General features: G+C 44.6%; 1 protein-coding gene across 1 annotated transcript in view; it reads left to right on the top strand.

Moving 5' to 3' along the window:
• smarcc1a (SWI/SNF related, matrix associated, actin dependent regulator of chromatin, subfamily c, member 1a) overlaps window positions 1–8,984 on the top strand; it is a 36,787-nt gene extending 27,803 nt beyond the window's left edge. The window contains exons 15-28 of the mRNA XM_060900520.1: window positions 1,802–1,873; window positions 2,150–2,263; window positions 2,399–2,552; window positions 2,830–2,940; window positions 3,671–3,730; window positions 3,868–4,126; window positions 4,521–4,682; window positions 5,353–5,408; window positions 5,596–5,746; window positions 6,282–6,433; window positions 6,845–6,979; window positions 7,090–7,390; window positions 7,566–7,679; window positions 8,110–8,984. Of these exons, the coding sequence (XP_060756503.1) occupies window positions 1,802–1,873; window positions 2,150–2,263; window positions 2,399–2,552; window positions 2,830–2,940; window positions 3,671–3,730; window positions 3,868–4,126; window positions 4,521–4,682; window positions 5,353–5,408; window positions 5,596–5,746; window positions 6,282–6,433; window positions 6,845–6,979; window positions 7,090–7,390; window positions 7,566–7,679; window positions 8,110–8,210 (1,942 nt within the window). The 3' untranslated portion in view covers window positions 8,211–8,984. The remainder of the gene's footprint in view (window positions 1–1,801; window positions 1,874–2,149; window positions 2,264–2,398; window positions 2,553–2,829; window positions 2,941–3,670; window positions 3,731–3,867; window positions 4,127–4,520; window positions 4,683–5,352; window positions 5,409–5,595; window positions 5,747–6,281; window positions 6,434–6,844; window positions 6,980–7,089; window positions 7,391–7,565; window positions 7,680–8,109) is intronic.
• The last annotated feature ends 8,945 nt before the right edge of the window (window positions 8,985–17,929 follow it).

Genomic DNA, 17,929 nt, shown 5'->3' on the forward strand with positions numbered 1-17,929 from the left:
AGGCTACTTCAAATTTGCAGTTTATTGTTAAAGGAACAGTCCACCGTACTTCCATAATGAAATATGCTCTTATCTGAATTGAGACGAGCTGCTCCGTACCTCTCCGAGCTTTGCACGACCTCCCAGTCAGTCAGACGCGCTGTCACTCCTGTTAGCAATGTAGCTAGGCTCAGCATGGCCAATGGTATTTTTTGGGGCTGTAGTTAGATGCGACCAAACTCTTCCGCGTTTTTCCTGTTTACATAGGTTTATATGAGCAGTGACATGAAACAAGTTCAGTTACACAAATTGAAACGTAGCGATTTTCTATGCTATGGAAAGTCCGCACTATAATGACAGGCGTACTAACACCTTCTGCGCGCTTCGGCAGCGCATTGATACGGAGCAGAAGGTGTTAGTACGCCTGTCATTATAGTGCGCACTTTCCATAGCATAGAAAATCGCTACGTTTCAATTTGTGTAACTGAACTTGTTTCATGTCACTGCTCATATAAACCTATGTAAACAGGAAAAACGCGGAAGAGTTTGGTCGCATCTAACTACAGCCCCAAAAAATACCATTGGCCATGCTGAGCCTAGCTACATTGCTAACAGGAGTGACAGCGCGTCTGACTGCGTCTGACTGACTGGGAGGTCGCGCAAAGCTCGGAGAGGTACGGAGCAGCTCGTCTCAATTCAGATAAGAGCATATTTCATTATGGAAGTATGGTGGACTGTTCCTTTAAGCCACTTTATGTAGGCGACTTGTCAATGTTCTCTGACACTCATTTATTTAATTTTTTTTCTGTAGTTTTATTATTCATCAGTTCCATTTCCATTAGGCTGCTACGTCTTTATTTTGAATAACTTGGGCCTGTTACCTACTGAAAGATTTTGGATGTTATTTTGTGAATTTGTATAAGCTGCTTACAATGTTCTTATCCAGTGTGTGTGTGGGGGGGGTTCTTAAACCTTGTGTTGAGGTTAATGGCATAAAACAAGTGCAATGGTGTTTTACATTTGCTCAATGCATTAAATATCCATATCCGTCTAAAATGTCATCTCATTCATCTCATTATCTCTAGCCGCTTTATCCTTCTACAGGGTCGCAGGCGAGCTGGATCCTATCCCAGCTGACTACGGGTGAAAGGCGGGGTTCACCCTGGACAAGTCGCCAGGTCATCACAGGGCTGACACATAGACACAGACAACCATTCACACTCACATTCACACCTACGCTCAATTTAGAGTCACCAGTTAACCTAACCTGCATGTCTTTGGACTGTGGGGGAAACCGGAGCACCCGGAGGAAACCCACGCGGACACGGGGAGAACATGCAAACTCCGCACAGAAAGGCCCTCGCCGGCCCCGGGGCTCGAACCCGGACCTTCTTGCTGTGAGGCGACAGCGCTAACCACTACACCACCGTGACGCCCCAAATACTTGTTTCATGCAATAAAAGGCAAATTAATTATTTAAAAATCATACAATGTGATTCTCTGGATTTTTTTTTTTTTTTTAAGATTGTCTCTCACAGTTGAAGTGTACCTACGATAAAAATTAGACCTCTCCATTCTTTGTAAGTGGGAAAACTTGCAAAATCGGCAGTGTATCAAATACTTTTCCTCACTGTACAGTATGTGAAAGGAGCTGCTGTTTGATGGTGTATATTAGATTGCACTTAACCAATGAGCGCCCCCTACTGCCGAATTTATCCTCAGGCTTTCCACCAGTAATGTATTACCCTAATAATATCAGCTGCTTTTCAGGGGTGGGGGGTTTGAAGTGTGTGTCCTGACGGGTGTGTGTGTGTGTGTCCAGGATTCATGAAATCGAGAGACGAGCCTTACCCGAGTTCTTCAATGGAAAAAACAAGTCTAAATCCCCGGAGATGTGAGTTTCATTTCACTTCATTCATCTTCCAGTTTGTGTGCGTTCTAGTTTTCCCTTTAAATCTGTCTTCAGTTAAACTGTATAACTTTAATAAACTTAAACCAGGCATGTGTCTGTTTATTAGTAAAATTTCTTAAAACCAAGACAAGAAATTCTAAATGATTTAAAAAAAAAACCTCTCTGTACATTTATTCATTGGACTTGGGGGGAATTTATTACTAAGCTGTGTGCCATGTCCCTCCCTAATGTGGGTTCTTTTTTTCTCTTTTTAAAAAGATATCTAGCGTATCGTAACTTCATGATTGATACGTATCGGCTGAACCCTCAGGAATACCTGACCTCCACTTCCTGCAGACGCAACCTCACTGGAGACGTGTGTGCTGTCATGAGGTAGGTGTGTGTGTGTGTGTGTGTGTGTGTGTGTACACGCTCGCTCACTTGCTTACTCACTCTGGTTGTATGGAAGGAATGCACCTTCTGTCTGTGAGTTAATCCATATAGTGTGTGTGTGTGTGTGTGTGTCAGGGTGCATGCGTTTCTGGAGCAGTGGGGTCTCATTAACTATCAGGTTGATACGGAGAGCAGGCCGATGCCGATGGGTCCTCCACCCACACCACATTTTAATGTTCTCGCTGATACCCCATCAGGCCTCGTCCCTCTACACCATCGCCCCCCGCAGGTCAGTGTGCGCACACGCAGCTTCCTTCTTGTTACAGCTCGACTGTCTAACTATTTGCAACACACTTATGATGTGAGCAAAATTATTATTGACAGTTGGCTCACATCAGGTCAATAAAATTATCTCCACCTTTTCCTGAAGTGAGGGAGGACTTGTGTGACCAACCTTTGTGACATTATGTGACCTATTGCAGGTTTAATTGGTGAATTTGAACATCGAGAATTTTTTGGTCTTTTTTTTTTTTTTTTTTTAAGTCCTTTATGTTCCTGTGTGTCAGGTTCCCTCAGCTCAGCAGATGCTCAACTTCCCAGAGAAAAGCAAAGAAAAACCAACAGACCTGCAGAACTTTGGCCTCAGGACAGATATGTACTCCAAGAAGAACCCTAAGGTGAGCTCTCGGAAGGTGAAAACCTGAGCACTGGGATGAAGTTAATTTTGGATTTAAGGCGACAGTCTGGAAAATCCTGAATGATGTCACGTTTGCAAAATGTAATGTAGTCAGTAACTCCTGGAGGTTGAATTAATAATCCTGATTCTTGCTGCTCATGTGGTGTCTCAGACAGAGGACCTGTGTATATCATCTCTGTAGAATCAGGGATGCAAACAGTGTGCCTTTTGGCGGATGCCGCCTTTTTTTTCACGGCTGAATCGTGCAGATCCGTTTTTTTTTTTTTTTTTTTTTTTTTTTTTTTGGGGGGGCGTTGGAGTGTCTGATTATAATTTCATCAAAGTAAATTCTGTATATAAGCAAATGCCGTTACAGTCCATGGAACATAGGAAGTATGAGAAGAAAACAGTAAATCAGAAAGCTGTGCACGTTTGCACGAAAGCTGAGCAAACGTGCACAGCTTTCCGATTTACTGTTTTCTTCTCCTACTTATACTTCCTATGTTTCATGGACTGTAACGGCATTTGCTTATATACAGAATTTACTTTGATGAAATTATAATCAGACACTCCAACGCCCCCCCAAAAAAAAAAAAATCGGATCTGCACGATTCAGCTGTGAAAAAGGCGGCATCTGCCAAAAGGCGCACCGTTTGCATCCCTGAGAATAAAAGTGGTGTGTGTGTGTGTGTGTGTGTGTGTGTGTGTGTGTGTGTGTGTGTTCCTTCCAGAGTAAGGGAGGAAGTGGTACAAGAGACTGGACCGAGCAAGAAACTCTGCTGCTGTTAGAGGTAACATTAAAACCAGACTGCCAAGTTGTGTGTGTGTGTGTGTGTGTGTGTGTGTTTTCATTGATCTTTTGGGCTGCTTTCAGTGTGTGTTTGTTTTTGAGGTAATTATTTTGTGTGTGTATGTGTGTGTGTTTTAGGCACTGGAGATGTACAAGGACGACTGGAACAAGGTTTCAGAGCATGTTGGCAGCCGGACGCAGGACGAGTGTATCCTTCACTTCTTACGGCTTCCCATCGAGGACCCGTACCTGGAGAGTACAGAGGCGTCTCTCGGACCCCTCGCTTATCAGCCCATCCCCTTCAGCCAATCAGGAAATCCCGTCATGAGCACTGTGGCCTTCCTCGCGTCCGTGGTGGACCCCAGAGTGGCTGCAGCTGCTGCTAAGGCTGCTCTTGGTGTGTGTGTGTGTGTGTGTGTGTGTGTGTGTTGCTAGGTTACCTGTGTGTGCAGAAATATGACCATAGTACATGTATACCAACAGACAAAATAATAGTTACATCTAAAAAGTGCCATACTTTTGGTACTCTTAACAGCCAGACCATCTCACAAAATTGTACTTTCTCTCGCTGCATCACATACAACTGTATCGAGTAGTACATTAAAATATTTACACCATTTTGTTACCGTGTGTGGTGCTGTTTAGTCAGATATGATTTAAGTATGCTAGGGGAAAACTTCAAGGCTACTAAACATCTAGCTAACTGTACGTACTCTAGTGGCATTTATAAGTAATGCTATATAACTTTTTTTTTTTTTAATTAAATTGTGTGTGTGTGTGTGTGTGTGTAGAGGAGTTCTCCCGTGTGAGGGAGGAGGTCCCAGCTGAGCTGGTTGAGGCTCATGTGAAAAAAGTGCAGGAGGCAGCGAGGAGCACGGGGAAGGTCGACCCCTCTTACGGCCTGGAGAGTAGCGGCATCGCAGGAACAGCGCCGGAGGAGCCGGAGAAAACTGGTACCCATGTTATGTTATTCTCCTCCTCACTGTGTATGCAGTACATATACATCATTGTGCATACAATTATCATGAGCTAGAGCTTCACCCTTCAGAGCTGTTGGAGGAAGATTTATGGAGTCCAGGTTTTGCTCTTTAAATATTTGGCGATGTGCTGTTATGCCAGTTATCACCACCAGAGGGCGCCGTCTGTACAAAATGACTCAACGAAACCAATGAATTAACTCGTTTACACGTTGATTAGAATCTTGCTGGTGTAAAATGTGCCTGAGTGATCATAGGCTCCAGTGAGTTATACACTTAGTTACAGATAGCACTCGTGTAGAAAACTTTTATATAGGGGGGAAAAAACATTTTATTCCAGATGTGTGAGAAACCTCCTTATTATACCATGGTGTGGTATTATGTCACCCCGCCACCCCCAGTGCTGGTGGAGAGGGATTCGTGGTTTAATGATAAACACAGCATTTCCTGGCTAAATGGGTCAGTCGTTATAAGTTATTTAAAATGGAACTCTATGGTGTATACTGGTCATGCTTATTTTTGCTGCCATGAGCGACTGAGTCAAATTTTGAAGTCTCTATCGATGGATGCAGAGAGATTGTGACCTGCATTTTATGGATTAAAAGGAGACATGTGAGTGTGTTTTGATGTGCTGTTTGTTTCTCAGAAACCACAGAAACGGAGAAGATGGAAACAGATTCAGAGTCTCAGCAGGGAGAGAAGGTGAGTGAGGTCAACATCACATCGTCAAATATTTTCTGAGCACATGGAGATCATCAGTATTTTCATAACAGTCAAACTCTGAGTAAAGGCCATTTTAACCTTGTTAAACGTACACACCATTCCCTTTTTTCAGTGTTGAAATGTTTCAGCATCACGGTTCTAGTTTTGCTGTGTGTTTGTGTCACAGACTGAGTCCAAGGACGAGATGGAGAAAGTGGGCGAGGCAGCGGAGAAGCCAGCGGAGGGAGAGAAAGTGAAGAGTGAGACGTTGGAGAAACCTGAGGGTGAGGAAGAGGAGGGTGATGGAGGAGAGATGAAGGAGGCAGCTGCTGCTGATGGTAACCCTCACACTTTTAATCTGAGCTAGTATCCAAGAATTTTATGAAATTTTAATTGGTGGTTAAGAAATCACCGCATGAAATGGGGAAGTCTCTTAAGCCTCGGTCACAACCGGACGTACGATTATTTTTTTTGGCCGTGCGATTTTTGGCGTTTCCCAAATCGCTGCGTTTTTTTTTTTTTTGTTCATGGAGAAAGACGCACGTTGGCCATAAGTTTGTCTTGCAACCTGAAAAAAACGTAAGCGCCCGTAGAGTTTGTTTGACATGACGAACTTCTGCAGCCGGTCTGCAGCTCAAAAATCAGCACGTCACGTGCGCCCTCCGTGCGTTTTTTGCACGTAGACCGGCCGTAGGAGCACGTACTGCTGGTTGTGACCGAGGCATCACAGACACTGAGAGTCGAGTTTCTTTCTTTTTTGTTTTTAAATACTCAACACTGTCTACTAACTAATATTTATCCATTTAGTATGGATTAGTAGTGTTGTGGGTGTCCTCTGATGGCGTGTGGCTGTGGCTCTTTTGATGACTGTAGAGAAGGAGGCGATGGAGGTGACTGAGGGAGGAAAGGAGGGAGAGGAGACGATGACTGAGGAAGGAAAGAAAAAGCTGGAGCTCGATATTGGAGAGGGAAACATCGCCACTGCTGCGGCCGCCGCGCTCGCCTCCGCTGCCACCAAGGCGAAAGTAAAGCACACAATCGTAGAACAGTTCAAACACCCAAATCTAGCTGATGATAAAATGGATAGGACGCAACATCTGTTAAAGCATCCTGCTAAATAAAATGAAAGATTAATAGCTGATCGTACATCAGTACGAAAGGAACTAATAGAAAACAGCTGGAATTCCAGCACAGTTCAGCAAACCGAGTGTTGCTGGAGCGGGGAGTATCTCATTACCGAACAAACCTTGTTGCACTGTCTGTGGTTCCAGTCCAGTCCTCCCACTCCCACCAAAGGGTTCTAATTCTCAGCCTATAGAAAGGGCTGAAAACATTTCTGTAGTTTACATTTAACTCCTGAGCAGGTTGGTGCAGAAAACGTGGAGGGATTTATAATTGTACCCGTGTGAGTGCGTGTGTGTCACTCTCTCTTTCAGCACTTGGCAGCGGTGGAAGAGAGGAAGATCAAGTCTCTGGTGGCGCTGCTGGTGGAGACGCAGATGAAGAAGTTGGAGATTAAACTGCGTCATTTTGAGGAACTGGAGACCATCATGGACCGAGAGAAAGAAGCGGTGAGGCTCAAACGTCTCCACTCACCGTTTCAGCTCCGTATTAATGATTTAAAGATGAGTGTTGAACACGGTGTGTGTGCACACGCCTTGCTCTCTTGTGCCCCCTACAGCTGGAGTTGCAGAGGCAGCAGTTGCTGACGGAGAGGCAGGCGTTCCACATGGAGCAGCTAAAGTATGCAGAGATGAAGGCACGCCAGCAGATGGAGCAACAGGCAGCGGCGGCGGCTGCAGCTCAGCATGGACAGCTACCCCTACCCTCTCAACATGGAGCTCCACCCACAGGACATGGAGCTCCACCTCCTCCCCACGGTGCACCACCCCCATCTCATATTCCCCCTCCAGGTATGCACCCTGGACCTGGATATCCCACAATGCACCACCCCATGGGACCCCACCATCCTCCACAGACAGGTCAGCACACACACACACACACACACACCTGCAGTATTTCATGCCGCTATAAACACCCCATGGCATTTGTAATTTCAAAGCCATTCAGCAGCACAGTCGACTTCAGGTTCACTTTACCCAGAATGCTGTGTGTGTGTGTGTGTGTGTGTGTGTGTGTGTGTGTGTGTGTGTGTAGGGCTGATGGTTGGACAAGGGCAGCCCATGCCTAGTCGTATGATGCCCGGAGCTCCTCCAGGCGCGATGCCCACTATGATTGGCCCCAGACACCCCGGAGCCCCGAACAGCATTTGTGAGTGTTTATTACATTATTACACACAGCCCTGCTGAGTTCTGCACTCTGATTGGTCTGAAGGTGTTGATTAGTTCTCTAGAACAGCAGCTCTGACAGTAGTGCAGGCTTATATTAATGCTCTTGGTCTAATACAGTATCGTTTCTATAGTAACTGCACGTGCATATTTTCTCTCGAGAAATATTTGAGAGATATTTAATGGAAGGAGTCTCCAGTGTGAGTGCTGTGTAACAGTCAGAGGTGACGCTGGAACTCTTTTCTGACATCTTCAGGACAGAGGAGTTTACACTCTCAGGATCACGACGAGCTGCTGATTGATTGATTGATTGATTGATTGATTGATTTTGGTTTATTTGAACTAGACATCACAGGAAGTGATGTAATAAACAGGACCTTCATCCTAACGATCATTTTATTTGACTCTTGCAGACCCTGGCCCCCCTCCTCCTCCTCCCACCACTTCTGCACAGCCTGATGGGATGGCGCCGACTCCAGCGACCTCACTTCCTGTTCGCCCGCCTGAAAACTAACACAGACACGCTTGTACATGTCTCTTCTTTAACACAGCTCCTGATAGACCTGCTCTTACACCTTTACTGAAAACGCACACACAGGCACTCTCTCCCTCATCTTACCTGTGTGTGTGTGTGTGTGTGTGTGTCTCACACACACGGACCTTGTGCTACTGATACACGCTTAACACTGTTAACTCGGAGCTGGGAAACAGCTTCCACCCTTGTGTGTGAGACAGTCAAGTCGAGCTTCCTTTCTTATCTCTTAGAATCTACCTCTCTGCTGGACTGTGTGTGTGTGTGTGTGTGTGTGTGTTTGGCCTTTAGAGCTCCTGAGCATCTACTATAATTCTGCTTTACTCTACCTCTGTCTCTACTACCTCCTCCCTCCTCTCTCTCTCTCTCTCTCTCTCTCTCTCTCTCTCTCTCTCTCTCTCTCTCTGTGCCTGTGTGACTGCTGCATTACTGCTGTGTGGAGGTCAGTTTTTATCCTCCTTTTCCTCAGGTGATCACTTTTCCCATGTTACACTACACACACACACACACACACACACACACGTGTGCATAGAGCTTCCACACTGTACTGTTCTTAAGACAGGAGCTCTCTCTCTCTCTCTCTCTCTCTCTCTCTCTCTCTCTCTCTCTCATATGGCTGTGTGTGACTTTAAGCTTGATTGATGTATTTTTAAGAGAATAAACTGTAGATGCCTCTGTTCCTGGCACATTGAGCTTTTTATCATGTAAGTGGTACTGAAACCCCCAAATAAACTGCTGTGGCTCTTTTGATACGCACACGTCTGTACTTTTTCTGTTTGTTTGCTTGAGAACACACCACGTGCTCACGCTTCCCCAAGTTCTCCAACACCTTTTGCCTGTAATGGAGAAAATGCAGCATCACCAATCGCACAGTTGTTGCTATGGCAACGATGAAATTTACCTTGTCTACGCTCCAGGGTGGCGTTTGAGAACACATGATCGTATGTTTTTGTAAAGTTTACAGTAAAGCAAAGGATGATGGACCTTGGACAATTTGAGTTGGATATGAATGGATTTATTTGTAAACTGGTCATACGAGTGTTTGCACAAAAAATAATAACAAATGGGGCTTTCATAAAAATCCCACAATTTTTACTCCTTTTTAAATTTACTCCCAAGACTAAATAACTTAAATCTCAACTTGGTTGATTTCAAATCATACACTCTGCATGGATTACTACACTATATCTGGAATATACTGTGGAGTTTAAATTCTTTGTTTAGCAGATGTTCTTCTCAAGAGAGAGTTCTAGAAGAGCTTTAGAGTCTCGATCAAATACACATCCTCACGTGGCACTAATTAAAGAATATAAAACAAATTAAGTGAACATGTACCTGTAAATTAAGACTAATAAAACCTAATTATTCAGTTATGTTAAAGGAAACCGTGGTGTATAAGCGTAAACCAAAATGGTTTAGCACTTGGTTATGATTATAATCAGCTGAATGTTTCAAATATCTGCTTTTATACTGCAGCGCAAGCAGGACTTGATGCCAGTGGTGTTGGTGATGCCTTCTCCACCAACAAGCCTCCTCTTTTCAGAGCTTTGACCTTGCTGTGACCTTCATCCTGTTTGGATCAGTTCCTAAATCTGATCATCTGCTGGTTATAATGATTCCATATAAATCCTATAAACACTCAAGCAAATATTCTTGGGCTCTCGCACTACCAAGACTCTCCGGCAGACAGACAACTTGAAACCCAGACGACACCTCCATCACCCAGAGGCATTAAAAAAAAAAAGCATTTTTAAACGCCATGGGCTTTGTTGCTAAGCAGCAACATGAAAATGCTGATTCTCTATTTTAAAAAATGACCGAATAATTTCCTTACTTTTTGTGGATATTATTGCTGTTCTTCATAACTCAAAGTAAAATGATGTCAGCGTCCAGCTGTAAAACGTAACGTTTAAGCTCCTGCTTATAAAATGTAAAAGGTTTGAAAAATTAAATCATTTTGTGACATTATCTGTCATTTTATTTTACAGCGCTGCCTTCTGGGTAAGCTGTGCTCCTAAAGTCATGAAAATGATGCTGGCTGAATTCCTCCACTAACACACTTCATCTGTGCTGATCCAATAAAGGAGCAGCCCTCGAAGTAGCCAAGTTGGAGTTAAAAGCGGTGTTGGAACACAGCCCAGGATTCAACACTATTTATGCTGTGTGTTTTGCTCTCGCTCTACGTGGCATCTTTAATCAGTGATGGAATTAAAAAGTTCACTGCTGGTCGTTTTCAGGACGTGGTGTCCTTCCCAGAGTGAACGGACTTCCTCTTTCAGCTGTTTTCTTTCTTTTATTCTTGTGTTTCTCTCCTGATGTCCTTCTCTATGTGTCTGATTTCAGTCTAATCTCAGCTCCACAGCCTGAAAGGGAACAAAATGTGTTTGCTTCAAAACATTCATGAACATTACCATGTCATCAACAGCACTGACCTTCAACGAGCTTATCACAGGAACAGAAAGAACAGTAACAGTTCGTATGAGCTGCACTGTGTGTGTGAGAGAGAGAATATTATTTTTAATATTGAATATAATTTTGTTTGTTTAGATTTAACTGTAACTTGTCGCTCACCGAATGTTTCATCTGCTGAACTGCAGCATCTCTGACTGGGTTTCTATGGAAACAGAACCTGTGTGTGTGTGTACACATCATTTGAGCAATATAAAACAGGACATTGGTATTGCAATCAATACACAGGCATGCTGAGAGACAGACAGGTTTACATGGAGTTTGAGAGAGAGACAGGAAGAAAGAAGGACTCAGAGAGGTGAGCAGACTGGAGGACGCTCTGGACTCTTACAGTAATGCTTTTATGGCTGAGGACTGCAGTTGACTTGCTAACTTTAGGACTGCAGTTGTCATGAACAGTTTTGCACTCAAGTTTCCATCAATGAAGAGTTTATAACATCAACGAAACTGACTTCATGTTAAAACTGTTAATGTTATAGTCATGCTGTCTGTTGTTGCCCAAATGAGGATGGGTTCCCTTTTGAGTCTGGTTCCTCTCGAGGTTTCTTCCTCATGTCGTCTGAGGGAGTTTTTCCTTGCCACCGTCGCCACAGGCTTCATCATTGGGGATAGATTAGGGATAAAATTAGCTCATGTTTTAAGCCATTCAAATTCTGTCAAGCTGCTTTGCAACAATGTTTATTGTTAAAAGCATGAAACAAATAAACTTGACTTGACCTGACAGGCAGGTAGACAGAAAATTAGAATGATGGACAGACAGACAGACAGACAGACAGACAGGTGGACTGAGAAAAAGACAGCTGCTTTATTGTTGTTGGTAAAATGTCAGTGCTGCTTGGATTTTGATTCTGCTGCTTGGAGCAAGTGTTGTTTCTGTACTTCCTGTTTGACCTGAGGTTGTGAGGGTGCAAGCGTGCACACACACACACACACAGCGTCATAAAACATCCCCTCAATCCTACACAGAGTGAGTCTAGGGCCGAATCCCATTTCACCCCTTGGACCAACCCCTTGGCCCTTCCCCTCCATTTTGCGCGTTCACGTGAAGGGGTAGGGGTATCCCAATCCCAGTTAACGCGGAGGGGTAGGGGAAGGGGGAGGGCTTCTGTACCCCTCCAAACGGAGATTTTCCTGGAGCTGACTCCGAACGAAGGGGTTTGAGTGATTTCCCACAATGCCATGCAGATTTCAGCGAGATTTCATGCGGATTTCAGAAAGATGGCGGTTCCCGCGGCGAAAGATTGTCATAAATGTATTTTCTCCATTATTTACGTGTTTTAAGTTGTTATCCAGAGGAAACACGCCGCTTGATTCGCTTTCGAGCTGAGAATGAGCAGCGATTTCTGAAATCCAAGCTGCTGCTAAAAAGCTTTGGGAGTGAGTATTGTTTTCGGTTGCTTTACTGCGTACGTTTTGTTCTGTTATTCTCGCTTTTATTGTTTACATGAGTGTTCTGACACCTCATTCTGTCGGATGTGGTGCACGAAGCGCCAAAGATCTCCCATTCAGTGGTGTTCGTTACAAATCACACCCTGCCAGCAGAGATTTCTGCCTCTGGCTCTGACTGTAGCGGCTGGTCGCAGCCAATGACGCATTTGGTTGCGTTTTGCTAACGTAAATGCTGACGGAGGTACGCGATGACGTATGCGATCATTGAAGGGCTATCCCAATACGTAAGGGTTGAATTTCAAGCCCTATCCCTTGTAGCTCAGTTTCAAGGGGAAGGGCCAAGGGGAAGGCGGAGGGGAAGGGGGAGGGGTAGGGGTAGAAATTAGAATTGGGATTGGGCCTAACTGTCCTGCTCTCTGTGTGGGTGGGGCTTCCTTCATCTCCAGCAGTCAATCAGAGGGACACTAGCCAATCAGGTGGACACATGACAGGACAGTTAGAGTCTCTTCTGTGGCACTGTGACCCGTGTGCTGCGGTAAAGGCGTTCGTTTTGTTTACCAATGTCAGGGTGACAGATGCCATCGTTGCCACGGTAACAATGTGGGTTTGCTCAGTGGAGGTCGAGTTCAAAATCTCAGGCCAGATTAAAGCTCTGATCTGTAACCCACTGACCCACAGTCACTCTCAGTGAGCGCACACACACACACACACACACACACACACACACAGACCTACTTTCAGTCCTGGCACATCTGAGCCTGAACATCCTCTTTGCTGCAGCAGAATCTCATCTGGCACTGGAGCGAGTGTGTGGGAGTTTAAAAGAGATGCCAGTTGATTTTTATGTCCCTTCCTTCCCGAGTGTGTGTGCATGTAAAATTCTTACACCAAAGCTGAACCATCTTTCACTTCATAAACTCGTGTTATTGTTTCTATAGTAACAGCTCATCCACATAAACAAATGAAAAGATCAGAGGTGTGGTGAAGATTCCTAAGTAAGAGATGTTTGTGTATCGTCTCTGGAAGGAGTCTCCAGTGTCAGTGTCAGAGGTGAAGCTGGAGGTTTATGTTTCCTGAAACTTCAGGGCAGAGGAGTTTACACTTCTCTACAGTTTCTCAGGAACATGCGCAATTCACTTCAGGAGAGAAAATAATGAGAGGCTGGTGAGCAAACGAGTGTTTATAGCTGCTATAATGTAACTGACATCAAGAAGTCGTTTCACTGAACATTAAATGTAACTACTGTATAAACTGATAAAAATATAACGTCTCTTTTTTTATTAAATAAAAGACTAGTTTTTGGTAAGCTGCTGTGGAATAAGAAGAATAAAATACTTTGGGTCATGCTGTTATAGGAAACTAATCAGCCTTTGAGTGGCAACAGTAACACACACGCACACACACACACACACACACACACACAAATTCTTAAGGAAGTGAAGTCAATGTTGCAGAAGCAGGAAGTCGTGACAGTCTGTTTTCTGTTAGAAAAAAAAATCTCTCCCAAACTCCTACATGTTATAAAGTGCCAAATAAGACAAAGCCACGCCCAGATTGTGCTCATACACACACACACACACACACACACACAGAGAGTTTTGCTGTAACTTTCTTTGTTTGCATCCTTGCATCTTTGCTGTGTGTGTGTGTGTGTGTGTGTGTGTGTGTGTGTGTGTAGTATGGTTTTGGTTAGTCCTCCCTCCTCACAGCTGGACAGCTTAAAACAAACAAATGATGATGACGTGCCGTCCAACTCAAACACACTCAACTGGAACACCAGTGAAAAATGTTTCTGAATATTTATTTCTACATTTCTGCTTCATGTGACAAAGAAGAAGAACAACAACTTTATTCATCACACACTTGTGAAATTCCTCTCTGCATTTAACCCATCTGAAGCAGTGAACACACACACACACACACACACACACACCCAAAGCAGTGGGCAGCCATGCTAACAGCACCCGGGGAGCAGTTGGGAGTTAAGTGCTTTGCTCAAAGGCACCTCAGTCTGAGGCCGTCCCATATTATCCTAACCTGCATGTCTTTGGACTGTGGGGGAAACCGGAGCACCCGGAGGAAACCCATGCGGACACGGGGAGAACATGCAAACTCCGCACAGAAAGACCCTCGCCGGCCACGGGGCTCGAACCCAGAACCTTCTTGCTGTGAGGCGACAGGCTAACCACTACACCACCGTGCTACCCAGAATTTATTCCCAGCAAGCACACAATGTATATACGACGTAGTGGTTTGGTAATGTCAGGGAAATATGTCATCGTTACGTAGTAGGCACGTCCTAATACAACGTCGTGCCAATATGTAACAACAACATAGTGGTAATACGTAACGGACATGTTATCTGGCGACCATCCAGTGACGTATGTCCTCTAGTCCAGGGTTTCTCAAACGTCTTTGCTCTGTGGCCCAGTAATGTTAGGCCTTGGTGCTGCAAGGCCCTGCATAGGCCTACGCCTCTGTGCGCCCCCCTGAACCCCCCCCCCCCCACACACACACACACACACACACATATCGTGTGCACCCCCATAGATAGATATATACATACATACATACATAGATTATTATTATTATTTTTTTTTTGTTAGTAGTACTTGTTACAAGAAGCAGGCTTACGTATACCAGTAACAGTAATAATAATAATATTATTATTATTATTATTATTATTATTCGCGTATTATTACCATTTGCGTAAGAACCATTAAACCAAGATTTTTTTTTTACTTTTGTGTTTTAGATATTTTTTTTAAACTACACCTTTGAACTTGAAGCACTGCCAAACAGTGCCTCAGTAACATACACACACTTATAAAAAGGTCTATCAGAAACATGGGACCTCAAACTGAGAAACCTAAAGACCCACTGTAGCCCTAATACTGACTGATTACACAGTCCCAGTATGAAGAAGGGAGAACTGAACGGAGGCTACGTGCTGACTTTTAACCTCAAATGACAGGCCCAGTCACCCACAGAGATTTGGTAAAAGAAAAGTCAGCATTCTAATGCGAAGGATGTGCCTGCTTTCTCGCCACCAACAGGTCAAACGAGGAAGACAGAGTGACAAGATTCAAGATGTTTTATTTGTCATATACACAATAATGCCGCTTTTCCACTACAAACGCGGCTGAGCCGTGCCGTGCCGAGTCGAGCTGAGTCGAGCTGAGCGGGGCTGTTGGAGTTGCATTTCGACTACAACCGCGCTGAACCGTGCTGGCTGGAAGTGGGTGGACACATTGGGTGGAGTTAGCGAAAGTGGGTGGACGTCACGTGATGTCGTTAAGCAGCGCAAACAGTGACATCAGTGACAGTGGCGGAACAAGTCAGAGCCGGGCCGGGGGCGGGGCAAATGACCGGGCCCTTTATTAAAGCTTATCATAACATCATTTTAGGCTACAAAATGTCCGCAACTGCGGTGTTTACCAATTTCAACACTACCGGGTGCAACTATGTTATTTAGTACATCAAGTCCTTCAAACGAACATGTAACTCAGAAACAAAAAACATTAGGATACTGTACATGGCTCATAATAAAACATCAATAGCCTATACTGCGCACATTATTTGAAGGGCATACGAATGAGCGCTCAGAGGTTGCAACGGTGACAGGAAGAGTCAGAAATAAAAGGAGGGCGGTGCAAACCTCACTGAATGCACTGTGTTTACCAATTTCAACACTACGGGGTGCAACTATGTTATTTTGTACATTAAGTCCTTCAAACGAACATGTAACTCAGAAACAAAAAAACACATTAGGATACTGTACATGGCTCATAATAAAACATCAATAGCCTACTGCGCGCATTATTTGAAGGGCATACGACGAGCCTTGCGCTCCGCGAACTCATCCACGATGCTCTGTATGTCACTGATTCAGTGAGCTTTTAAGCGGTAGTCTCACGACCCGGATAGTAAACAATAAACATGGAGGACATGGAGTCGTTAGTGTTGCTGGTCTTGGTGCTGTGGCTTGTTGTCACCGACAACGCGGACAGATACTGGCAAGAGCGTATAGATGAGGCGAGGCGTATAAGGCTTCATAATTCTCGTAATTCTTCTCCTTCCGGGTTTGCGGTGTTTACAGATCCCAGCGCGCTTGCGGGGCGTGTGTGGGCATGTGAGGATACTCCTCCTCACCAATCAGTGCACAGGGGAGTGTCTGCTCACGCCCCCAACCTCACTCGGCACGGCTTGGCTCGCTTCAGCCCCACTCCAAAACGGTGCGAGTTTTAGGGGCTAAGCAGGGCTGAAACGAGCTGAGTCGTGCTGGTTTTTGGTAGTCGAAACGCGAGCCGTGTCGGGCTGAAGTGAGCTGAAGCGAGCTGAAAAAGGGTAGTGGAAAAGGGCCATATCAGACACAGCGGTTTATTATTGGGTAATGAAATTCTTATTTTGCAACTGCCCGACCAAACTACGCTTACCAAAATAAAAAGAAATATATATATATAAACTATGAAATATAAAATATAAAGTGCATATGGAATGCAAAATATAAAGGTAGAGTGAAAAATTAAAACATTAAAAAAAAGGAGAGGCAAACAAACAATGTGCAAACATGGAGGTAGATATACTGTGCAATGTCTTTAAAAAAAAAAGGGGAGAGTTGAGCCTGTTTCGGTATTTTGTCTTTGTGGCTGTCAAATGTGAAAATGCGGTCTCGCAGAGGTATGTTGAATGGAAAGGCATCAGTGTTTTCACTGCCATCTCACTCAGCTGGGGAGCTTCATCACAGCATGACAGCTGGAATTCAGACAGAGAAAGTTGATCAAATCTCGACTGCAGACCAGCATCGCACGAAAGCTCCAGAAGTTTATCCTGCACCACAGGTGGCAGAGCGCTCGTTTCTGGGTTGGTGAACGGATCTCTTACCCATTGCTTTTCCGTGAGATGGGATTTTGAGGGGAAGTATGAATCAAAATGATGCAGTGTTTCGGTAAGGTGTTGCGCAATCACTGCCGGCACCTGCCCCAAATCCACACCTTCATCAGCCAGAAACGACAGACAGCCGAACATGTCAAACACACCTCTATTAACTCTGTTGGTCCAGACTGAGAGCTTCTTTTTGAAAGCCATGATTTTATCATTGGCTTGAAAAATGTCACACACTTGGCCTTGGATCGACAGGTTTAGCGTATTGAAATGGTCCAGGATGTCAGAAAGATAAACTACCTTTATAAGCCAAGACTGATCTCACAGGTGATCGGCAAGATTGGACTGTTTATTTGTCAAGAATGCCTCAACCTCATGCCTCAACTCGTACACTCTGTTCACCACTTTACCCCGTGACAGCCAACGAACCTCAGAGTGCAAGAGCAGATGAACATGATCTGCACCCGTCTCATCACACAGAGCTGTAAATAGACGGGAATTTGTCAGATTGGCCTTAATGAAGTTCACTATTTTGACCACTTGATTTAAAACTTCATGAAGCTCTGTGGACAGGCATTTAGAGGCAAGTACCTCTCGATGAATAACACAGTGCGTTGCCTGCACTGATGGTGAAACGGCTTTTACCCGAGCAATAACTCCGTTGTGCCTGTCGGTCATAGCCGCTGCCCCATCTGTGCAGACACCAACGCAACGCCCCCATATCAACCCATGCCCAGAGATGTACCCATCAAGCATACAGAATATTTCTCCAGCAGTTGTGGTCCCTGGAAGCACCTTACAAAACAAAAAATCCTCATGAAACCGGCCCTCATGGGCATATCTGATGTAGACCAGAAGCATAGCCAAGTTAGAGAGATCCGTGGTCTCATCCAATTGAATGGCAAACCAGTCAGATGACTTTGCCCTTTCTAAAATTTGCATTTCGATGTCTGCCGCCT

The sequence above is a fragment of the Neoarius graeffei genome, chromosome 19, assembly GCF_027579695.1.
Source record: "Neoarius graeffei isolate fNeoGra1 chromosome 19, fNeoGra1.pri, whole genome shotgun sequence".
In the NCBI taxonomy this organism is placed as follows: Eukaryota; Metazoa; Chordata; class Actinopteri; order Siluriformes; family Ariidae; genus Neoarius; species Neoarius graeffei.